Here is a 23,663-nt window from a genome sequence, read left to right on the forward strand (position 1 = left end):
TCCAGGCAGTGCGTTGAGCATCTGAGAAGTTTGTTGGGACTGTGAAACCAGTGCGGCATTAACGTCTTTTCCTAGGAATTCCGATGCAGACCGTCGGAGACCACGAAGGTGGCGGGTGGTTATTTCTGAGACGGTCACTGTGCTAGGCTCTGCATTTGTGGTATCGTGGATTGTAAAGGCTACCGTGGAATCATGCAATTGGGGGGGAGCAGACGCATGGCAAGGAGTAGGATCTATCGATTTAAAGCTTTGATTGGCGATATTAGTTTAAAATCTAATCTGGTTGTAGAATACGATTACCCGGGATTGAAACAAGGTGGGGAAGAAGTATTTACTCTTTTCCTAGAAAATCTCTGAAATAAGCAACCGTGTTGGAGGAATTTCGGATTAGCTGTATCTTGGCCTGGTTTCCATGGTATTCCTCCGCATCAACGTATGAAAGAATGGAGGGAATATGGCGATCTATGCAGACTCCATTAGTCGCTGAGGATCAAGAGGTTCTCGGCGGGTCCGAGTGCAAACGTACCTCCCTCCTCATTAGCTATGACTTCTGCTTTTCCCTCCTTTAAAGTAAGAAGAAGAAAGAAAAATTATGATCAGCAAAGGCTTTACTTCAAGATATTAATACCGCAATCATGTCACTTACTGGTGATGTATACGCAATGGAGCTGTTAGTGTTTCCAAATGATAATCCGATGGCGCATCGCTCCGCATTCTCGGGAGAAACCCCGTTAGTCTCTTCGCTCATGGCGTTGTTAAATGTAAATACGGCCGGTATACACAAGGAACTAGCGGAGAGGAGAATAAGTACAAAGGCTACTAGACGTGATTTTGTGTTTGGTTTTTTTTCTCGCGGTTGGGCTGGGATTATCTAGTAAAATTGCTAGAAATTTTTTGGCAAAAAATCTTCAGGCGAAGGTTGGGTAGGGGAAAAGTAGCCGCATTCGGTGCAGCTATCGATAGCACGAGCAAACAGAGCAAACATGCGAACCGATCGAGTTCAACTCGCTCTTCAAGCTAGTAAATCTATTAAATCCATCGTCAGAAACACAATACCTGGCTAAGGTCTTTGCTTGATACCCACTTGCAGTTATGACGAAGCCAAATCCTTACCCCGAACTGAAGTTCGAGAAGAAAAATAAAAATATGCGAAGGGTCCCCAGCTGTACGTATCCAAACTTCGCGCTTCAATGCCACTCCATTGAAACTGCTACTAAACAACAAACCTTCGCCGTCCGTAGATGCACGGATTCAAAAGCGGCCAATCCCGCATCCACCATCTGCCTCTCCTTATGCCGGCGCGAAAGTTCCTAAGGTAGTTTATGTTTCAACCAAGACACCATTTATGAGCGCCGCGAAGCGCGTGCAGAAACTGCTCAAACATGCAGAAAGACGGGCAACAGCTAAGATCGATCTAAGTGAGAAAATCAGCGAGAAACAGAAGCTCACACAGCTTACTGAGAGTGCTGAGGATCTTAAAAAAGAGGAGGTTTTCATCAAAGCGACAGGGCGAGCTATAGAGAAGGCGATGAGCATTGGGAATTGGTTTGCGGCAAAAGAGGAGTACGCGATTAAGGTGAATACTGGGGCCGTGATGGTGGTGGATGATATTGTGGAGGATGAGAAGCTTAAGCGGAAACAGGAGGGGATAGAGAAGGATGAAAAGGAAGCTGTTTCTGGCACGCCTAAAGAAACGCCGGGCGAAGCTTGTGTCAACCCAAAGTCCGCAGATGATGTAGACAACTGCAATGTTGCCTCATTACAAAAATCGAAACCCTCAACAAAAAAAAGGAGACGAAAGAATGAGGCCGTCGATTCAACGGGAGAACTGCTAGAATCTCGAACACGTTGGGTGAATATGGTAGAGATTGCAGTCACGTTAAAATGAGGATTCATCGGCTAGGTTAAACCTTTATGCATCCCTTGGACCCCCTATCCAACGGCACAATTTATTGGGGAATGCCGATTACTGTTTTCCCATCACGTTCATATCTGGACTTGATATATCGATGTGCCCCACAAGTCCCCAATACAGTACTGGACAGAGTGATGCTTGGATGCTGGGAAGCGCCGAAAATTTTCGTCAGAACCTCATTAACTTTTATCAGGAACATGGGGACATATTGTATATCTAGCGCCTTCTAGGTGTTTAAGAGCACGGTAGCGTTGCGGTCCGCTCCCGAAAATTCGCTCGAATTTGTCGCCCTCTATGTTTCTGAAATGGACCGTGAAAGAATCCATAGATGGCAGAGCGGACAAGGTCCTATCCTGTCTTAGCAGAATTTAACCTCCCCTGAACCACAAATAGGCGCGAAACACGCGGATGCGGAAATAATTCACAGAGGACACTTGATTCCTGGGGTCCACCAAGAGAACGTGGATGGACTCATATCTGGCTGATCTTGGAGTTGATCACTGTATGTTATGTATGTACTGTATTTGGTCGCGTGCCGCTACCTCGTGGTTTCCAGAGCTAAATTTAATGTGGCGGAAACAAGCTTCATCGTAGCAATGTTGAAAGCAGAAACTCCCTCTTTACTGTCTTGTCCGAGAAATAAATAAATATATAAGTTAATACATAAGGAAATAAGGACCGATGAATAACGAAACGAGACTAAATCCTTCTGACCGACCGCCCGCCTACGAAGATATAGAATCGCACCACTACGAACGATCCACACCAGAGCCATTACCTCATGCCCACCCTCGACTTCAATCCCAATCAACTCCATATCTTCATCTTACCGCACAACTTCCTCCGCCGGTCCTTTCCGATATAACCCTAGATGGCACCTTAATTTACCCAACGACACCACCAGCCACTGCCCTCTATGCGATCTCCAATAACCTCAACTTGGACTACAGTACAATATCAGTATCCCGACTGGAGCCCCGACGCTCCAGCACAGGCGGCCTCAGTCCAAACCTCAACCCGCGGGATAAGATCATCTATAAATTCACACGTCCAGTGATGTCTGAGACGGTGGAAATTATCGGCCAACGCCGCAGCACCCTGCCCGGAATTCTACTACTGAAATCCACCCGACAGCTGCTGAAGACGGTATGGGCGTTATGGCATGTGTATAAGAACACGGAGTCAATGGTGTTTCGTGTAAAGCCGAAGCGGAATCCGGAGAAACATGAAGTGCTGGAGTGGCAGGATGGGTGTGGAACTACCGTTGCGATTGAGACTTTGGCCACCGATCTGGACGATGTTCAGCGTGATCGTAGTCGAGCACGACGGCCACGATTGCAAATTGTCTCTGCTACGCCGCTAGATGATATAATGACGGATGTCCTGGTGACGGCGTGGTGTGCGCGGATTTGGATTACGTTTTAAGGTTAAACAGGAGGGTGGGATGGAGAAGCATATTGCCAGTATGTTTTAACGATTTATTGTTTTTTCCTAATGTCTCCTGCTGCTTGATGGCCTTGAACTTGTGCATCCTCGATAAATTTGACTTTCGTACTCTAGCTCTGGGTTTAGATCGTGAATTGGTGAAACAGTGATTGGGTTATGCTTTCGAGTGAGCAAGTGGGACGATGTATGAGCCAAAGCCGAGAAAATGTTGCTGTTTCTGTATTTCCTATTTCCCCTTTCGAAGAATATGTATATTACCCAGCGAAGATAAAAGTCGATGTTTCAATACGACACGGGGGCGATGTGAATATTAAGTACCATGGGTATTTTGATTCTGACTGGCTTAACGAGCACTATGCGGTGATCTGTATGGATTCGCTGGGAATCTCAGGGACATTAGACCAGAGATCGCTGCTCAAACGCTAATGTCATTGTTTGTAATACAAAAAAAAAAAAAAAAAAAAAAAAAAAAAAGTAACTCCAATATAAACCCCACAGTCCAAAAAGGCAAAGACCACCAAGATATATATCTGATATAGATTTTTCGATGATCGCGAACACCTTCACAATCCCATCTCCCTCAACACGACCCCAACTAATTTCCTCTGCTCCGAAGTCCCAAGCCTTTTCTCATCCGTCTCCCTCAAACATCTCCCCACCGCAACTATAGTCTTAACTGCCTTCGCCGCATCCACATCTCCACCGCCTCCCTTCCTCGCAACCGGGCAATCTACCCAAACCTTCCCATTCCTCCCAACTGCAATCTCAAACCCGCCATGGCCCTCCAATCTCGACCCCAGTTCCTCTAACACCACAACCCCACTAACTCCTTCACTGCCACCCCTCAACGACAACCTCTCCGCCAATCCCGTAGAGATATCAAACACCATCCCACCAGCCAACGGCCCCAGACCACCAGGCTCCGCCTTCCCCGTAGCCGGGTTCACACATGTAAGCTCCACCTCCCCCGCATTGCCCACACCGGTAGATAACACGCGCGCGTACACGAGGTCACCGTGTTTAAGGAGCGGGCGGGTTTTGCGCGTCGCGCCCTCGAATGCTAGTTGGCCTAAAAGCGCGTACGGCGTGTGCGGGGTTATGTTGCAGTGGAAGTAATCGACGCTAGAGTGGTGGATTTGGGCGATCAGAAAGTCATTGGGGGATGGGATGTAGCGGCGTTGGGGGAATGTGTGGAGCGTTAAGACGTTTCGTTTGGGATCGGTTGTTAGGAGGCCAGCTTGGGTTGCCGTTATTAGTGCAGTGCTGTTTTTGTTGGAGGAGGGTGTTTGGAGCGTGCGTAGGCCTGAGGAGAGCTTGGTGGTGGTAGCAGGATGGCTTGGTTGTTGATGAGGGTAGGAGATTGGGTCTCCTGGAAGTAGGAGTAGGTGGGATTGGGATGCCATTTAGAATTGATCTAGTTATTATTCAATCAATGTTGCTGGATCAAGTGCTGCGGGGGAGGAATCGGCGGACACTTTGAAGGGGTGGTTTTTCGTTAATTAAAGCGTTGCTCCAGCGGCAGTTAGAAATTAAGTGATAAAACCGCCTTGGCTACCATGTACTTCTTTGTCCAGTGTCCAACAGCGAGAGGGATTGAATAGCATTTAGCGATGCAAGGAGTCGACAAATCGGGTAAATTTGGGGCGTTGAGATATCGGCGCTGAAGAAGTTAAAAGCTTCCAAGGTTGGCTCGTGAAAGTCCGTTATCGATAAGGGCTTGGATTATCACGTGGCGTTACTGGCCCTGAATGTCATGCAGCTCTTGAGGGCCGACAGAATTTACCTCGCTACCCTTTTGTTACTTCAGTGCAAAATTGCCAGTTGCAGCACTTGGAGCAGGGGAGATTCATAGAATTTGAAGTTCGCCATGGGGGGCCCCATATACTACAAAGCCGACTATTTCCTTTCTCTAAGAACAAAACAAAAACGCCAGCTCCTAGCGATTTGTTTGTATAGTACGGAGTAGAATCAAATTAGACACAATATCCACAGATAAGGGTAAACATCCATACGTCACGCAAACATCCACAAGCCCAAGAGAGAAAGCGGGATCCTATATCTTTCTAATGACGAGGCTCACAGGAAGGACAAAACTGAAAAAGACAAACGAAATCATGAATACAAAGAGAAAGCACCAGCAGTACATATAGAGTACAATAAAAAACGTTAAACGGCACAAATGCCACAATATACAAAACATCGACACGTAGGGGACTCGACGCATTGCAGGGATCGGACGCGGCACAGTAGAGTACGGGAGAGCTCCAACTCTCAGAGCGTAGGTCCCGGGGCTAAATCTGAGACTACACCTGTTCAAGCAATGAATGTTCTCTTGATGAAAGGAAAGCGTCGACTAGCGCGACCAAAAGGGAATCTGTTTGGAAGCTGGCCTCTGCCATTGCCCCGGCCATTTTCGCCCCTTCTACCCTGACCTCCTCTACCCTGACCTCCTCTACCCTGACCTCCTCTACCCTGACCTCCTCTACCCTGGTTATTCTGGCCGTTGTTCTGGCCGTCGTTCTGACCGTCGTTCTGACCGTCGTTCTGACCGTTATTTTGACCATTATTATTGTTATTGTTGTTGTTCCCTTGACCCACAGTAAAGCGTATACAATCATCTTGGGCACCACGTTGAGCAACCTAGACGATGGAAAATCAGTTCACAGCTACGCTAGGGGTAGGTGATATTGCCAGGGTACTCACAGGCATGATTACGGGCTGGTGGTTACTGGCTGAATTAATAGTACAGAGACGGTAGACGCCAGCGGGGAGGCCGCCGTCAACCTGAGCTCTGAGTCCACCCTGCCCGTTACCGGGATCATTGATGCCCTTGAAGAAAACGAAATTGTCGGGGTCTGGCGGGTTCTGCGCCTTGATATTATTTCCAAGACTTTGGATAGTGACGTGACTGTGCCCCTGGACCTTCCCTCCAACTAGTTGCTGCGGAGCCGAGTAGTAAGTGACATCAGGGTTGGTGAACGAGCCAGCCACGAGATTGTCAACTTGAACGTCGACATTGAAACTCTGATTTTCTTGGAGGTCTTCACCGTTCGAAGGGTTTAAAATAATGGCGGAAATCATATTGCTGCGGGAAGGGATATCGCCCATAACTATTTAATTCTAATTAGGAGCTTGCACTTCGGGCAATGTGCAGTCGGTAATATACAGCGGGGTGTAAACACACTTACCAATGCCATTGCAAGAACCACCATCCAGTTGAAGACCGTTGGTCAATGTCTTGCCAGTGCAGAAATTGATAAAGTTGGCATCATCACTTTGTAGATCATTAGCATGTTTCTCTCTTGTGGGGTAACGGTTGCAATTCTCACGTGAGAGAGGCAGATTGTCCTGCTTCGGCATTGGCGGCTCCGTCGCTCTTGCTAGCCTCCTGGACGTTGTTCTGGCTGAGTAGAAGCTGATTATTGTTCCCGCCATTGTTCCCGCCGTTGTTCCCGCCGTTGTTCCCGCCATTGTTTCCGCCGTTGTTCCCGCCATTGTTTCCACCGTTGTTTCCACCGTTTTGCCGCTGACCTTGGTTACCGCGGCCACCTTGTCCGCCCTGGCGCCGACCACCTCTACCTCGTCCGAATGGGAAACGTTGCCCGAATCGGAAACCTTGCCCGAATCGGAAACCCTGCCCACCCTGCGCCTGAACTTCTTGACCTTGCGCGGCCTGGTCATCTTGACCTTGCCCGGCTTGGGGTTGGCCATCTTGACCTTGTCCGGCTTGGGGCTGGCCATCTTGACCCTGTCCGGCCTGGCGTTGGTCATCTCCACCACCTTGGGCAGCGACTTCAGCCTGGCCACCATTCTGACGAGCTCGGAGATCCGCACCAACAACTACATCGAGAAACCCGGACGAGAGAACCAAAGCAAGCAAGAGGTTTTTGTACAGCATGCTGTTCAAACGCTGCTGTGAGGATTGAGAGTAGCAATAAGATTTCTGAACTCAGATGGTCTTTCAAATTTGGGAAGGAAAGTAAAAGGTGACTTTTTCACAGGATGTGTATCGCGCCACAAAATATATGTATAAAAGGTGCACCGCTCCTCGAATATAAAGAATGTAATCATATGGGATGTTTGTGGGGAATATTCCACGATCAACGTGGAATTATTTCAAAAATGAATGATGAAATTTCTCTTTATCGAGTGCGGGAGGACGGGGGGTAAAGAAAAAAGAGTGCAATCCCTCAAAACGACCATATGGACATTTGAAGCACCAAGATTGTGTATGGAGGGAAGAAGAATGGCAAACACATACAAAAAAAGGAGAGAAGAGAGAATGGAGATCAAAAATGAATAGACATGTAGAACAAGGGAAAAAGAGGAATGTAGGGCTGTACAACAGCCGCCAAGGCGGCTATATATGAATGATCGATATGAAGAACCCATATCGAACGCATGAAGCAGGAGTGCTAGAGTGAAACTACAGTGACATCCAAGCTGTCGCAGGGCCGACTGGGCACGGATGTCAAGGGGCACCATGATGCAGGCTGACAGGAGAACCATTTCAGTCATATCCGCTAAGGGTCGGGTTAAGCCAGGTTAGTGAGATCTTGCAGGTTTTGGGTGCTGAGAACATGGCCTCTGGGATTGTCGTTGAGGATGGTGAGGTTGAAGTCCGGAGGGAGGGTTTGAGGTTGAGAGAAGGTTGTACGGTTGGCAGATGCGGCTTAGCGTGGGCGGCTCCGGCTGGCATCGTCCAACACAAACTGCCGCACCTCGGCATGGAGCCAAGCTTCTTCAGACGTCCGTCGCTTGGGCAGCGTTATGCTCTGTGTCAATGCCTCCTGTTTTTCCTCTTGCCATATCTTCTCTTGTCAAAAAATTCTCCCTCTATTTCTCGTTTTGTCCGTCGCTCGTCCTAAACCCTCCACCCAGCTTTCGGCAACGAAGGAGCTGAGCCTTCACACAAACCATCCGCCACACCGAACGAGGAGGTGCTCCGTTCCATATTGTCAGAATCTCGTTTTGCGGCGCATTCATTGTGGGGACTCTGAAGGATGACGGCGACAAAAGAAGCTAGACCAGCAGGGTTTTTACCTCAGATGCTCCTTTTGACACTACAGGGAATACTTGAGCAGTCCATTTCTTCCACATCGGGCTCACTGATCCCCCTTCCTCCCTGTATTTTGCCTGATCCGGAGATCTTGTCTTGCATTGGTACGGATGATCTTACAGTTGTGAACTGATTTCTACAGGCCTGTGTTTGATCCTTCGACCGCTAGTATTACCCGGTTAATTAGTCTTTATGAAACACCTTTATTCCCACCGATACTTCTTTTTGTACTCTTTATCTCTGAACCCTCCACGGAGAATCTCTTCCAAACTCAAAAAACACAGAAGCATCGAAAGTTGTCATCTTTCAGAAACACTACTGGCGTTGATTGCAGGGAGGTCTGTCTGAGATCATTGCTCTGGAGCTGCTTTCGTGACATTCTCTTGGTTCAATGTCCCTTGCCTGACTTCCCTGAGCTGGGAAATAATTTAGCTAAGCATCGAGCGGTCCTGCACCCGGGGCCGAGGCATCAGATTGCTGTAGCTTCGCAGAAGTCCCGTCAAACTACGAAACAAATCCATGCATCAATCATTTCAAACACTGCTTATACAGTACATGTTATGACCGAAATTCGTCCTCTTCCTTCAAAAACCCATAGGTCCTTCCGCATTGCATCCTGCCACAATCTGAATTTGCCAGGATTAAACAAATCCTTTTGCCGCCGAAGACAACGTTATCGAAGTGGGCCATGCACAAGACAAAATGCTCATTTAAATTCCAGTCTTGGGCGCCTAAATGCATAATGCTAATATTATTAAGCGTCCCTTGCTTCGGATTGTTATATCTGCTGATATCCCTTGGGGAGTTTTGGGCACAAACAAACAGGGTGTTAACTTCCCTTCCACATTTAAAACGCAGCCAAACGCAAGATGAGTAGATGAGCGAATAAGTAATAGAATTTCCACAGTTAAACCCTATCCGTCTAAGGACTCGTAAACAGATATCTGCTTCAGAAATTGAGGTGAAACGTCAGGTATTCGACTCCGGGCGAAAATATTGAGGGGCGGAGCAAATCCTCCCATCGCCCAGTAGGGCTATTTTACCATGAGACTCCCTTTCTTATCCCGGCAGCTGGTAGGCGAGGAGATTGCGGCATATAAATACTAGTATCATATACCCCGACCCCGCGCGCAGCCAGAAACCAACCCCGCACTTCGGTCCGGCTGGCCTCATCTCCTCGCAGGGCGAAAGGGCCGGTCGTTCTGGGGACATCGGCTGTCATGCCCTGTCTTAATTTTACTTGCACAGCAGGTATTTATTTAGTTGAAAAGGATATATGCACTTTTCCGCATAATCCGGATGACACGGGACTCGAATATAAAGAAGAAGAAGAAGGACAAATACAAATACAAGTATGAGGTATAAACATTAGTGTATTAAGGACTTGGTGGATTCCCTCCCTCCCCGTCCCTAGAGCGGGCCACTACCCTTTTCATACATATAAGCATTCTTGCAGTGGGTAACTAGCAGCGTATAGCTTCTTGGGCATCTATATGCGGCGCGTGTGCCGTACGGTACTAGTGTGTATGCGACGTAGCGCATGTGCGCGCGACTCCGAAGTTAAATCGCTTATGGATATTGATTGTGTTGTATTTGGTTCTGCTATTGTCATTGCACGAACGTTACATGAGGGCTGGGTAATAACTACCTCTATACAGTGACATAAAATCGGGCCCCCGGTGCAGCATCAGGCATGCACAATACATGTATAAACATATAGTTGAACCCATTGTCTTGGATAGGAAGTTGATTGTATGGACTACGAAAGGGTCGTATAATAATTTTTTTTCTTCTTCTTGTCGTCCCTGTTGGCTACTATTTTACGATGTGTAAAAAAGCGGGTAAGTTGGATATATTCAACCCGGGGGGGGGGGGGGGAGGGAATGAGGACCCTTTTTAGTCATGTGTGAATATGCATATCCTTCTGCTATCCAGCTCCATACGTATAAGTTGAAGGTGGGGTATGTTTTGAAACTGTATGCTGAAAGGAATTTGGACGGTGGATGGGCGAATATGCAGACCTGAGATTTTGTAGCTTATGCAGGCGATAACGTAGTAATGGACAGGGTTGACTGTGGAAATAGTAGGTGGTTTTTGTCCGTGGGGAATATTATTATCATTGTTGTTTTGTTTTCGTTCATATAGTCGTCTGTTATTTACCCAATTCGCCATAAAACGGTTGAAACAACGAGGTATTTATGTAGTTAAAGCACGGATATGCAAATGCAAAAATTGGGAAATAACATGAAGTAAACGCTCAATGCGATCAGAAAAGTAAGTGAAAGGTAAATAAATACCCATTGATCAAATCTTCTACAGCAACCTCCCCTCCATCACAAACGTCGCTTTAGCTGAGAGTGATACCCGGGACACACTAGTCCCGGTCTCATTCAACCTCACCTCAACGCGCAACTGACTCGCCCTCCCGATATCAACCCCCTGCTCAATGGCGTAGGCATGCCTTGAATTCGCCCCTCCTTTTTGGAGTGCCAGGTACGCCGCCAGGGCAGAGCAGCCGCTTGCTGACGCCGTCTCCTCCAGCCCTGCCGCAATCACCCGCACCCGTAGCCGCGTAATATATGGCTCCTCTGTGAAATCCGTCTGCAGCTGGAGGAAATACACGCAGCCACAGAAGGGTGTGGGGGCACCTTCGCCTACCCGTACCGCTCAGCCAGCATCTAAGGTGGGTTCAGGCGCGTAGCCGTGTTCCAGCCGCGGGAGGAGCGAGGGGCACGAGGTGAAGTCAATAAGGGTGAAGGTCATGCCTGGGGCAATGGAGAAGATGGGGTAGGAGGCTTTCATTTTGTCAGTTTCCTCCGGGTGAGGGAGTAGCTGACGCTGGACGGCGAGGACCTCGTCCTTTGTAGTTTCACGGGCGTGGATGTGGATGTTATGTGGGATTTCGATGGCGGCCACCTGGCGAGCGGGATCATAGTGGGCCTGGATAAGACCACCCTCTGTCTCGAGGGTACAGCGGTTGATTGACTTGGGGGCTTGCCGTTTCTGTTGAATTTCTGCGGCCGGTAGGTTGGACCAGTCGCTGATCAAGATGGAGTCCTCGGCCTCGAGCTTCTGGAAAATGTAGTGGGCTGCCCCAAGGACCGCCCGGCCAGAAAAGCTCCGCTCTCCAGTCTTGCTGAATATCTCCACTTTCCGGGATAGGCCAGGCTGGGGGGCATCGTGGAGGAAGACTATGTTCACGTAGCCGAATTCTAAGGCAATGCGCTGCTTTCGAGCCCGGGAAAGGGGCATTGTTTCGCACGCTTACGATCGCTAGCTGGGTTCCGAGATATCTGCAGTTGCGAATGCGAAGGGATATGTTAACTAAGAAGCACACACCCCAGTGCCAAGAGGGCAATATATGTGTACGAGGAGGCCGGTATACCTTTCCGAGGTGAAAACATCCGCAACGACTGCCAAAGTCGGTTAGCGACATATATCCTCCGCCCTTCGTTACGGATACTACTTCAACTAAGTTATGCAGTGGATTGAGCAGTTACTTCCCAAAAGTATGCGGTCCCGCTGCCATGACTGTTGCGAGGACGTGTGAATAAAGATACTGCTCAAAAGAAGGAGTCTGGGCGCGGGGCGTTCAAACAATTGGTATCGTGAGGGGTAGAACAAATGCGGCAGGCATCAATAGCGCGGGTAATCAGTTAGCGGAAGAGAGTAATCAGAAGAGAAAGGAGACGTAAGAGCAATCATGAGTGAATGTTGAAATAAGAGGGCTACAAAACGTTTGAATCCCATGGGCAGATTACAAAAAATCTCGGGAGATATGAGGTCATTGTAGAATGGAGCCTGAAGGCAGGCCTAGGCCAGTCAGGATCTGACGATTTTCTCGCTATCTGCAATATTAGGAGAACAGAGAGGGCAAAAGGTGGAATCGAACAATCCACTGACTTGTTCAGCAACTCAATTGTACCATTCCATCCAAGTGCATTTTGTTGTGTGAACGCGGCCACAGTAACAGTGTAATTCAGAACAAAAGCCGGGATGAAATAATTAACCTACAATTTGTGACAAACTCGAGGGCCCGCAGATCCAAAGCTTAACTTTGCGTTAACTGCCCAGTAGTTATTTAGTTAAGTGCATGAATGTATTTCTCATTTCTCGGCTGATTTTTGATTTACGGGTCCCAATAACAATTGTTTTCTCCTACCAATGAGTAGTTTACTCCTATAAAATATCCCGTTGCCATTCGCTCTCTATTTCCCCATTCGCCCTTCCGATTCGTCTATCACCTTTGGGCTGCAGAGTTTCTGTAGGTGCTCCAGGTCGCGGTTGAGCGTTTCATCCTAATAAATGGCCAGTCTAATCACCAAATTCTTCCTGGGGTCGTTGTATTTCATCCTTGACCGTCATTTATCAAAGAAACACTGCTGTGTATTGTCTAGTGTGGAACCAACGGCAATTGTCTAGTAAACATTGCCTCGCCTGACATGGATCAGTATTGTTTAGGTCTGGTTCAACAGATTCTATAGCAAATTTTCACCGCTTGCATTTATAAGGCACTTGTTTTGGAGGCAGGCAGACCGTGGACTGAGTTTCTATAGGCTAAGATGCGAATTTGCCCATTCGACCCTCTCTACCTCTGGTTCTGCAATGGTGAACGCCGTCTATTTGAGAGAATACCCCATCAATGGCACAATGGCACAATCCGTCCAATTAATTGCTCCTCCCCCGCAGGGCTGATCGAATAGCAGTCATATTGGAGATATCCAATAGCACGCGGGTAGGTAGAGATTTCTGTGCGTACGGAGTAGCTGTTGATTACCCCTGAAGCCGTGCAGCTCCTGTCTAAGAATCAGTGGCCCTCGCGATGACCCCGGAAGTCAACTCTATATAAAATCACACACACAAAGTGGCATTGTCTCTGAGCCGAACCTGAGAGGCTGAGAATAAATTAATAAATAAATGAAAAAAAAAAAAAAATTGTATGTATGCGGGTTGGGGTGATGGGATGGGAATGGAAATGCACATTCCCGTCCCTTCTCTCGTTGACATTTAACCACTAGCTCTGTACCCCGTACATTTTTTGAGTTTGTCTTTCAAAAAAAAAAATTTAGTTTGAATATAGCTTCGAGGGATCAGACAGGCTTTTTTCTATTTGCTTTTTCTTGACAAATTGGGACGATACGACGAGGGGGTTTCAAAAAAAAGTGAAGCGATAGGGACGAAACGCAACCATATCCGATTCACATTATAGCCGACCCGTCGGGAACCGGGGATGGTGATTGACAGGTACTAGGCGCGTGCCGTGGAGGAAAACATATGTAGCAGCTGCATCCTGTTGTTTCCCTTTGTCTTGGATGCAGGGGAGACGGAGAGACAACGCAGATGCGAAAATTTGTGGGGAGATAAGGTGACTGGGGAATCCAAAATGTGACGAACCAGGATTTTGGAGAAGCTGCGGTTGTACTATTATTTCCCGTGTCTTGTTATTCAAAGCTGCTTCGTTTCCTTCAAGAGTGCCGTGTTGTTGAAGTAAGTTCGTCCTAAGATGGGTGGTGTGTTGGCCTGTCATTATCTCCTTGTTTCTAGAAATTCTCACGAAGAGGGTGACTCTTTCCGCCACGATAGAGGGATAGTTAATGTTTTACAGATATCACAACGTCTAGTCAATAATATACGATGCCAATTTTCCTCTATAGCATCTCCCTTTCCACACAGGATGGTCATTTCTCTTCCACAATCCCAGCCCAAAAAATTTTTCGGCATTAAAGTTGATAAGAGCTACATTCACCAAGAAAGCCATCACCGGGTTGCTGCTGGCCACATATCTGGCCACATACTGCGTACATATACATATGCAAGGTAAATCTATCCTCGCCTCGGTTTGTTCCAACCCTCCAGTCTTTCCTAGCCCTGTGGGGGGGGTTTTTTCATTTCGGTCTCCTCTCAGCAACTCACTTGATCGCCCAACCCGCCTGCGCACTCTGTCAACAATGCCTTAGCAGGAAAGTAGGTAACGTAGGGGAAAGCAGGTAAAGCACCATCCACGACATGCATCGTATGCCGCTTCGGATCTCGTTCCTACCTCATCTCTCTCCCCACCACAGGGGCGAGGGCCCTTCCTAACGTTTAACCCAGCACCAGCATACATTCGCCACTTTGTGGGGAGTTCCCTGCATCAGTAATAACACGCTGTGCAGTGTACATCCAATGTCTTATGTAGTTTTATATGACTGTACTGTAACATGTTACAGGGGACAAGCGCGAAAGAGAGAGATATATCCTAAATCCTTCTTAATTTCTCATCTCCTCTCCCCACTATTCTCATATAAAGTGTTGTGTCAATTGGCTGATTCGCGCTTTGTTGTAGCATAGAGCTGGGATGCACGTATATGTATCATTTTGTGTGTGTGTGTGGATGGTGAGATATTTCCGGTGGGGAAATACTGAGAAAGAAGAAAGAAATGGTAAGAGCAGGAGAGAAGAATGCCATGTGGTGGGTATTTCGTCAGACAGCCAGAAGGGAGTAAGGAATACAGGAGATAGCGAAGAGATACGACCAAAGGAGAGCACAGTGGAGTAGAAACAAGAGGCGGGCTATCATGTTCACATTTGACGGAGGTTGAAGGTATAGATTGGATTTCATTGAATAGAATAATAGGTTGAGACATGAAGCAATTCCGTCACGGCACCATAATAAGATTCATGGACTGGGACAGCTGGTCGCATCGTGCACATGCATCTCTATCCAAGTACTGTACCCCTACGTACTGTACATGAATGTACCTGTGTAGGTGAAGATGCAGGGCACAGCATCATGCAGGTATCCCGATACCCCGATGGACCCCTAGTTGTTACCGAGGACTCTGTAGACCGCTTTCCGAGGGTGGCTGGAGATAAGTGATACGGGTTATTGTAGAAGGGAGGAAGAGGCATTGTTTGCTTTTACCTACCAGGGTTTTTAGTCCATCAGGGTAAACAAAGGGGCTCAGCAATCGGTGCTGGAGGCGATTCCAGGAAATATCATGTTGGATATTAGAACGGAATCCGTGTTCCATATTTTATCAAGGTTCGAACAGTTTTGCTGTAAGCTGTAAGTAAGTATATGTTCATGTGCATACATGGACATGCCCTGTACATGTACATAGCTGATAACTGGAGCCCGACGAATATCTATCTGATTCTCAAAACCCCCGTGGAAAAGACATCAGGGGGGCTCAGGCGTAGATATGTTCCCGTCAATATGTCCTTGCTGTCTCCAGCATCCACTCCCTATCTCTCTCTCTCTATTATATATTTTTTAAACTTAAGATTGTAACTCAGGTGGGCGTTTTCAAGTTCTTTCGGCCTCGGGGGTAGGATTCCTTTAGCTGGATATAATGGTGCCTGCAGATGTACTGTACATGTACAACTGGAGTCACTTGCCTCATGATTATCCCCTTCGTCAAATGAACAGGATGACTTCTACCTCAGTCCTGTTTTTCGTTTTCGATCGCCCCACACGCAATACCGACCCAGGTCGTGAGCACGTTGCTGAGTTGAAGCGGGGTTGGCAGATGCTACATCGCATTAAGACGAGAGAGATAAGGGAACCAGATCTGGTACGATGGTCTGATCGTGTGCTACCCCGCCACCCCATATCTGTGTTGCAAAGTCGCACACCTTGGGAGATGTAAACAATGTAACATTATCCCATCCAGATTCCGACCCATCCTCATGATTCATGAGGTGTGTGAAAAGTGTCAGGCATAGAAAGATGGATGGGTTGAAGTGAAGGAACAAGTCAAGCTAGAACAAGGTAGAGAGAGAGGTAACTAGTTAAGTAAACTTGTTTCTGATTTCAGAATTATGCATTTTCCCCCCTCGTGCCAGTAGCTGCGTAAATAATCCCGGATACCTGGGACCATGTGCGCCCTTGTGTGTCATCTGAACAGGGTCTTGATGTTAGAAAAGTGATCCCTCTTACCTTCGTATGTTAAACACATGTACCAAGGTCCCCTCATTCATGGATCGGTTTGGCGTAGAACGTTGTGTGGCGGTCGACATCCATAAGGGGGGTTAGGACTCATGCTCTCTGTTTGATACAATTCAAGAGGTGAACCATTTATTCCGTGGCTAACCAGGCCAGTCGGAAGCTGAGAAAATGGAAACACACACAAGCACAAAAAAAACATCTCTGCGCTTTTACTGGACCGGCTTCTCGTGGTGCTCTTGTAACCTAAGAAAGTTATTGGATCAAACATTCAGCTAACCTACCGTAGTTCTTCGGCAGCGATAAGTTGCCCACTAAAACGAGCACCAGCCCGATGATAGATCGAATTACCCGATCGAGTACGGAGTATGTAGCTGCAGGTGGAAAAATATAAACAAGTAGCTCAGCAAACTCAACAAACAAATAAATAAACCTTGTGGAGGGCGATTAAAGAATTCCATCCCAGAGTGATATTTTCGAGACCCTGTTCTACATAACAGACATGAGTGAAATTGACGTCGAAAATAAAAATGGACGAATTGTGGGAGAAAAAAAGACAAGAAAAAGAAACGAGAGCGAAGAATAATAGCCGCATCATCGACCATGTAAAGTAGGAACGGTACCCACAGACGTTGTTTGGGGGTTTGGGAGCAATAATTGATCCTCTTGTCGTATTATTTTAACCATTTTTGGGTCTTGCAACTACCCCAATACTACCATAACTCACGGATTAGCGCCGAACAAATTGCTACCCTTGAGGTTCGGCTGGAACTCGAAGCATCAGAAGGTAGAAGACTACTACTGTTTCTGGGCCGGCCCGGAATTTTCAAGAGTTTGTATTTTGCTTAGTCCAGCAGATCCTGCGGCGCTGCGCCTAAGGAAGATGGTGACGACGATAGTTGTCCAAACGGATGAATTCAACCCAGGAGGTCAGTGGACCGAATCATGATCGGATCCTTGGAAAACCCAGGCCTTCACACAAACTAGCTAGGGTAAGGGCCGTTGGAAAAGCTGGAGAATTCTTGATTTCAATCCATCACAGTATGTACCTACACTTGAATACTGGTATTTTCTATTTCCGTTATTGTTTCCATGCGTCTGGTGGCATTTCGGAGGCTTAAAAGTTGATTGTGTTTGGTATTATTATCCAAAACCGCTTCAATCTTTATGCGAGGGTTTTTCTTGATTTCATTCGATATTCATGTTGTCCCGAAGCCGTCCAAGGCGCTTGTCAAGGGCTCCACAACACGTCTCTTTTTCGTTCTTCTTTCAATCACTCGGATTGATTTATTGATCTGCACGATGGCCCATCGATGCGGGTTTACAGGCTTTCCACAGCCCTAAAAAGGTTGAAAAGTGGAACATGCCGTAAGCTGGAAGAAACGGGCCCATCTGGTTCCGTTCCCCATTTTCAGTTTGGGGGGAAAAAGGTCATAAAAAGCAAATCTCAGTAAGCGAAAAGAATTTGTGAGACAGCGAGTTTCACCTTTTGACATGCAGCAGTGGCAGCAGCACCAGCAGCACCAGCAGCGCCAGAAATCGTTGCTCTGTCATCTTTATCCGCCTAGGTAGCTAGTCTGGAGATAGGACTCAAATATCATTGAGCGAGGGCATCAATGGACGAAAGCAGAGGGATGACAATACTGAGGTAATTATTGCTAGTAACTTACTTACTTATTATTATTATTATTATTATTATTAGATCCTATCCTAGGCAGGATCATGAAAACAGCTGCAGAACGAATTCGCATCCAGGCCCTGTTATTCCTCGTAAACTATTAAATGACTAGTCTTTTTCCACAACAAATAACAAAACACTGGAAACGAATAGGCCAATCAGTGTCCCAGGATGCGATGTGGACATCCCCAAGTGGCGTGGCCCAGATATGCCGGGGAAAGATGCAGTTCCTGTGACGCGAGCTGCTTTGGCTTCGGCAGAGAGTTTAAAATATCTGAGGCAAAAGTAGAAAACGGGAACGAAAAAAGGGAAAACGAAAAATCCGTGTCAGAATGTTCTGATAACATTTTCTAGTGCTGAGTGGATCTACAGCTTTCCGGTATGGACCTGTAGGATGTAGTAGGATATGCACCTCTCGGTACCTGTAGGCTGTAGGCTCCATGGAGGCTGTCGCACCAGCCTGCTGCGGCCGCTTCTGGTCGATAATCAATCACATTACATATCGTGCACTCGAAGGTTAGCTAACTTATACATTAACTTATGTTTCTCCCAGCGGACAAGTTCCAGGCTCTTGTTTTATTTTTCTCTTTTTCACCTTGTGTTCGTAAGACAGGACGGAGTCTGCGGGCTGTTTGAAGCATCCTTTGGATTCTTTCAACGTCTTTTTTAGATACTTCTTTTATCTCCATCTCGAGACTGAACATTTCCCCATTTCCCCATTCGAAAAGCAATTGTTGCTTTTTGCCGGTTCTGCTTACTGCTGGGCCATATACAGGTATTCTAACTTGGAAGTCATTCATTATATCAACGCCTGGAGTGCTTTTGCAGAAGGTATATAATTTATGTGATTTTTGATTCTGCCCACTCACTCACTCCACCTTCTTTCACATTCTCTCACAACAACATGACACCCAATCACTCTCATTTTTTGTTTGCATTGTCTTGTTTCTGTGTTTCTGTACTCAGGATAATGACTGACGATATATTTCAAATGCAATTGATAGCTGATGGGTTCCATGGCGTGAGATGGTTGCCACCGCAGCAACCAAACGTCCAATATTATCTCCCAACTCACGCCTCTTATCATGGAGGATGCAGTGACGACGTGACGTGTAGCTATAAACATTTGCCGTCAACATCTTCGTAACTTTTTCAACAAACCTATTCGATTCAAACCCTGTCAGAGCTGGCATCGTTTCTGTTGTATCACAAGTTCACAATCCATTGTGTACTCTTTTCTGGTCTCTCTTTGCGCTGCATTGTTTCGCCGTTATATCGACCATTTTTTTCTCCGCTATACTTACCGGTCTTATTGCCATTGCCACTGCTGCTGCAACTATCACAATATCCCGCCCTTGGACCATGGCGAGCTGTCAATTCGCCAGTCCTCATTGCAGAGAGGACTCTGCTTGGGTGTGGATCGCTGAACACTACAGCCAGCCCGAGACATATGAAATCCCCCTACGCACCATGTATGCCCTGAATTCAACTGCTGGGGTTAATTCCTCTCTCTCTCTTCTCCCCAAGAGCCCCGGTTCAAATGCTGTCTCACCTTTCTCCCGTGAATTCGACGGCAACGCGTTCCCTCCATCGCGTTACAGCCCCGGACGCAAGGATGACAAGAACCCCGCACACAACATGAACAGCACTACCGCGATTTTTAAGATGCACCTTATGTCCCAGATATCTCAATTGCCTTCTCAGCCATGTTCTCTACCACCCAACTTTATTTGTTCTTTTGTCCGCCGCTGTCTCCCGGAAGACCTCGCTCTCGTTGACTTTCCCCAGGCATTGACGGCTCTAGACTACCTTCGGGACCTTGAGCAGCGTCGTGGCAAAGAGATCAAAACTGCCTTGGAGAAACTTGGTGTGCTTGATGATGCTTTTGACAAAGATGATCTTGTGAAACGGTATCCTGGAGTTTCAAGCTGGATTGACTCAATCATGGAGAAGGACAGATATGCTGCTGCTCTATACTCACAAGTCTATCTCCGTCTTAGATATTGGGTAAGCCTCTAGCATGCGAACAGTTTCCCTTGTTTGACGTTGAAAATATTTTTTATTCAATGCTAACATTTGGCGTCAGACTCTAATTAACGAGATGCTTCTACCCCCTTTCAACAAAGCAAAATGCGTTGCCCATGCTAAACACGCTTATCCCCGCTGTTATATCTGTCCGGCTTGCTGCGCACGTTTGTGAAAGGATGCTCATGGAAGAACGTCATACGTTCTTTAGGTATATATGCCAAGTAGAAGATAAAGGCCAACGCGTACTCGATCCGCTCATCTTAAAGGACAGGCGGCCGGGGGAGTCTACAGGATGGCCTGTGGTGCACGAATATATCAACAAATTCATGTGTTCAGCGATTGATATCATCAACGAATGCTTCGAAATCAACAATCGGGACAGCCTCGAGGAACAATCTGGATACAACAGAACCAGTAAGGGCCGAAAGGTCGATTCGGGAATCAGCTTTGGATCTAATAATGACTACGGCCGCCCGTCAACCAGCAGCAGCACCGGTAACACAAACAACAACGATAGCAATACCAACATAAACCACAACTACAGCGGCAGCACCAGCTCCGTCAACGGCGGATCCCTCAACAAACCACTCCCACCATCCCCAACGCCCAAAACGGTCAAAATGCCTAAAACACCTAAGGCTAGCAAGACGAGCAGTAGCTCCACACTTGAACGCATCGGCAAGGAGCTGCGCAAGATGCGCTCGCGTGGCGACTTCAACGAGGACAAGCCGCCCAGGTCATCGCGCAGCGTCAGCACGCTCCGCAAAATGCGCTCCACGAGCATTCTGGGCGAGCGCGATCGAAATCTTGGCAGTAGCCACGGTGAGAGCGAGTTTGATGCTGAGGAGTTTCGACGAAAGCGGATGATTTGGGAAGCGAAGCATAATCACAACCATACGAGTCAGCGCGTGATATAACGTGCGAACCTGAGATTTTTCTTTTCTTTGAACCCAATCGTGATATTTGTTACGGAACGAATTGGCATATTTGCTTTCCATTCGTTTTAATCTTGTGTTTATAATAACTTATTTTTTTCGTTCTGCCACAATACAACGTATGTGAAACGATATCCGCTCACTTATGGAAATGACACGCAACATGAAACTGGACGGGCCGCTCTTTCCTCTTCTTCTTTTCCTTTTTTTCTCCAATATTTTCTTCTCCGAAAATGGGGTGGGGGAGTTTGTTGTTTTGTTCTGATCTTTCCTTTCCCATCTCGCTATGTCGTCGTTCATTCAACGAGTTATGTTGATGACGGAGGGAGGAACATTCTCTTTCGTTGCGATGACTACCTACCTACTCGCCTCGTTTCCTGTGCTGCTATCATACCGCTACAGGCTCAACGGCATTTCTGTTTCTTTTCCCTTCTTAAAATTACCCGTTTTCGTTATTAATTTTGTTCATGATACGAGCTTTTATCAAGCCCCTACATACAAGCTGCTTTATTTGTTTACCCCCCTCTCCCTTTGTTTTTTTGTCCGTGTGCAACCCAAAGCTGCGCTCCAGATCGGGAGAAGCTGGTGTACCGTGTCCAACCTCGATATCCAGAATTCCTTTTCATTGCTCTTTCAATTCCTCTCTATGCACCTATTCTTTCTTTGATAATTTCTCTTACTCTGTTGCGACGAACACCGGAGCAAGCGGCGTATTGGTAGTTGTGGAGTGCGCTTTTTGTCTGGAGATAAAGACTTGCTGCTCTGCGATACCGTTACACTAAATCCTTAGCACTTGCATGCATACTATTTAATAACCATCCCAGGATTGTTGATCTGAGGCCCCATTGCGCGTTTATTACACTTTGGTTCTATTCGCGTGGACACGTGATATATTGTTTTGATTTACTTCGTTTCCTTCTTTGCACGACTTTCGTTTTTTCCTTCCTTTTTTTTTTTTACAAGAATCTTTGATGCTGGATGCAAAACCCGTGGGGCCCCCAAATAAAGTAAGAAAGCGAATTGAACGATTCGGGTTGAGAAAGAAAAGAGAAAAAACAACACAAAGAAAAAAAATGGCGCAACAACGACAAAACGGTTGCTTTTTAGGTTTTACGGCGACGAGGTGAAAATGGAAAAAATGGGGCCGGAAAAGTTAAAAAGGAAGACTAAAAAGGGCCTCAGTTCATTTTAATTCTGTTTGAAGAAAGATCATGGGCTCCCACGAGCAGGAAATGCGCACTGCGAAATGCAGAACGCGGGCCTGGAAGCGCATGGGCGCAAAGGTGGGAAATTCATTCCTTTCTTTCTTTTTTCTTTTTTCTTTGCTTTTTGATCCTCGACCTTTCCACATGGCTTGTTCAGATCGGCCGCCCGACGCGTTCATGTTACCATGCGAGGTGGAGAGAGGGCGTGTACCATCTTCGATGGTTTCCTGCTGTGCTGTGCGCGCTTTGCTCTCTGCGGTGCCGCATCCCTATCTATAAATGCACGAACCTTTGGTGTGATTGGTTTTAACCTGCGATGTGAGCTGGTCAATTGATACTTAATTTCGTTTCATTTTTCTGTTGTTTTTCTTTCGTTTCTGGAGCTGGCTTTTCGTTTTGGGATGCTCACCACGTTGACGATGACATGATGAACACACTAAGCGCTTGTTATTTTTGTTTTTGTTTTGTTTTTTTGTGCAGTACAGTACATGAGTTTACGTATGAAGCTGCTCTGTACTGCTATTGGGGGAAAATGATTTAATGAGTGGTTGATTGGGTGACTTGACTGGCTTGGTTTATTCTTTTGAGAATGTATGTATGTTGGGAAAGAGGATGGAGCAGGGAGATACGGTAAAAACAAAACAGACTAATGATGGGGATAGTGATTGAATTCAATTGGCGATGGGGTATGCTCTCTTCATCCCGGCCAATACTTGTCTTTGACATCTTGCTATCATGAAAATGTACGGAGTAGAGCTCGTTAATTAGTTAGCCGAGGTCCACTGAGCGCTTCCCCACGGCGAATATGTATACAGGCCACGGACCACGCAACTTGCAAGTGAGGGACCCGCGAGAGCCTCGGAGCCCAGAAGTTTCCAAAGTCCTACCCCTCGAATCGATGAGACCATCTCACAGCTAACGAATGCCTGGGGAATATTGCATGGACTTAAAACCAAAAATATCCCGAGGTCCGCTCGGATCAATCTTCGACCGCCTCCAGAGCTGCCTTGCAACGACCTCCTCTCCTAATTGACCTCTTAGAACTGGCAAAGCTGCCCGTTTTTTGGTTGCATGAAATGAACGACTGTTTTCTTGCTGCGTCTTCTGCATCTTGTCGAAACCAGAATTCATAATAATAATAATAATGGAGTCCGGGAAACAGTTTGGTAGTGCTCTTCCATGGGCTGAGCCGGCCTGGTGAGCTTTCAACGAAGCCCTGTTATTTTGCGGCCTGTTATTTTGCGGCACTTTCACTCGTTTTGTCTTTATTACATTGCCTGGGGAAGGACATGTTTTATAGATAAGGGAGCAACAAAAAAATTGATGCTTGTTGTTAACACTTCAATTAATTGCAGGTACTCCGGTCGCCCTTCGCCATAATACAACGAATCCCACTTCAAACTGCGCGATGCTGTGCGCAAAAGGGGGGAGGAGGTGTGCCACACTCACTACCTTTCCTTCCCTACCTCA

General features: G+C 46.9%; 7 protein-coding genes across 7 annotated transcripts in view; 3 read left to right on the plus strand and 4 right to left on the minus strand.

The window, feature by feature from the left end:
* The window catches only part of HCAG_05385 (conserved hypothetical protein), a gene marked incomplete at both ends in the record, with an annotated part of 2,160 nt that extends 1,412 nt beyond the window's left edge, over nucleotides 1-748 (minus strand). The window contains 3 exons of the mRNA XM_001539868.1: nucleotides 64-233; nucleotides 527-563; nucleotides 647-748. Of these exons, the coding sequence (XP_001539918.1) occupies nucleotides 64-233; nucleotides 527-563; nucleotides 647-748 (309 nt within the window). The remainder of the gene's footprint in view (nucleotides 1-63; nucleotides 234-526; nucleotides 564-646) is intronic.
* A 344-nt stretch (nucleotides 749-1,092) lies between these two features.
* On the plus strand, nucleotides 1,093-1,888 carry HCAG_05386 (predicted protein; the record flags this gene model as incomplete). The annotated part of the gene is made up of 2 exons (XM_001539869.1): nucleotides 1,093-1,165; nucleotides 1,242-1,888. 2 exons carry the CDS (start codon nucleotides 1,093-1,095, stop codon nucleotides 1,886-1,888), a joined length of 720 nt encoding a protein of 239 aa, XP_001539919.1.
* A 2,036-nt stretch (nucleotides 1,889-3,924) lies between these two features.
* HCAG_05387 (conserved hypothetical protein) lies at nucleotides 3,925-4,764 on the minus strand (the record flags this gene model as incomplete). The annotated part of the gene is made up of 1 exon (XM_001539870.1): nucleotides 3,925-4,764. One exon carries the CDS (start codon nucleotides 4,762-4,764, stop codon nucleotides 3,925-3,927), a length of 840 nt encoding a protein of 279 aa, XP_001539920.1.
* Nucleotides 4,765-5,632: 868 nt separating this feature from the next.
* HCAG_05388 (conserved hypothetical protein) lies at nucleotides 5,633-7,259 on the minus strand (the record flags this gene model as incomplete). Its single annotated transcript, XM_001539871.1, has 5 exons — nucleotides 5,633-5,664; nucleotides 5,848-6,001; nucleotides 6,065-6,471; nucleotides 6,550-6,635; nucleotides 6,691-7,259. 5 exons carry the CDS (start codon nucleotides 7,257-7,259, stop codon nucleotides 5,633-5,635), a joined length of 1,248 nt encoding a protein of 415 aa, XP_001539921.1.
* A 3,465-nt stretch (nucleotides 7,260-10,724) lies between these two features.
* Nucleotides 10,725-11,672, minus strand: HCAG_05389 (predicted protein; the record flags this gene model as incomplete). Its single annotated transcript, XM_001539872.1, has 3 exons — nucleotides 10,725-10,733; nucleotides 10,821-11,074; nucleotides 11,258-11,672. The coding sequence occupies 3 exons, from the start codon at nucleotides 11,670-11,672 to the stop codon at nucleotides 10,725-10,727; spliced, it is 678 nt and encodes a 225-aa protein (XP_001539922.1).
* Nucleotides 11,673-15,754: 4,082 nt separating this feature from the next.
* HCAG_05390 (predicted protein) lies at nucleotides 15,755-19,172 on the plus strand (the record flags this gene model as incomplete). The annotated part of the gene is made up of 8 exons (XM_001539873.1): nucleotides 15,755-16,047; nucleotides 16,324-16,345; nucleotides 16,637-16,713; nucleotides 17,107-17,233; nucleotides 17,675-17,715; nucleotides 18,179-18,310; nucleotides 18,801-18,856; nucleotides 19,030-19,172. 8 exons carry the CDS (start codon nucleotides 15,755-15,757, stop codon nucleotides 19,170-19,172), a joined length of 891 nt encoding a protein of 296 aa, XP_001539923.1.
* A 323-nt stretch (nucleotides 19,173-19,495) lies between these two features.
* On the plus strand, nucleotides 19,496-20,970 carry HCAG_05391 (predicted protein; the record flags this gene model as incomplete). Its single annotated transcript, XM_001539874.1, has 2 exons — nucleotides 19,496-20,032; nucleotides 20,152-20,970. 2 exons carry the CDS (start codon nucleotides 19,496-19,498, stop codon nucleotides 20,968-20,970), a joined length of 1,356 nt encoding a protein of 451 aa, XP_001539924.1.
* Nucleotides 20,971-23,663: the final 2,693 nt, after the last annotated feature.

This window comes from Histoplasma capsulatum, genomic scaffold (assembly GCF_000149585.1).
Source record: "Histoplasma capsulatum NAm1 scaffold_5 genomic scaffold, whole genome shotgun sequence".
NCBI lineage: Eukaryota > Fungi > Ascomycota > Eurotiomycetes > Onygenales > Ajellomycetaceae > Histoplasma > Histoplasma mississippiense.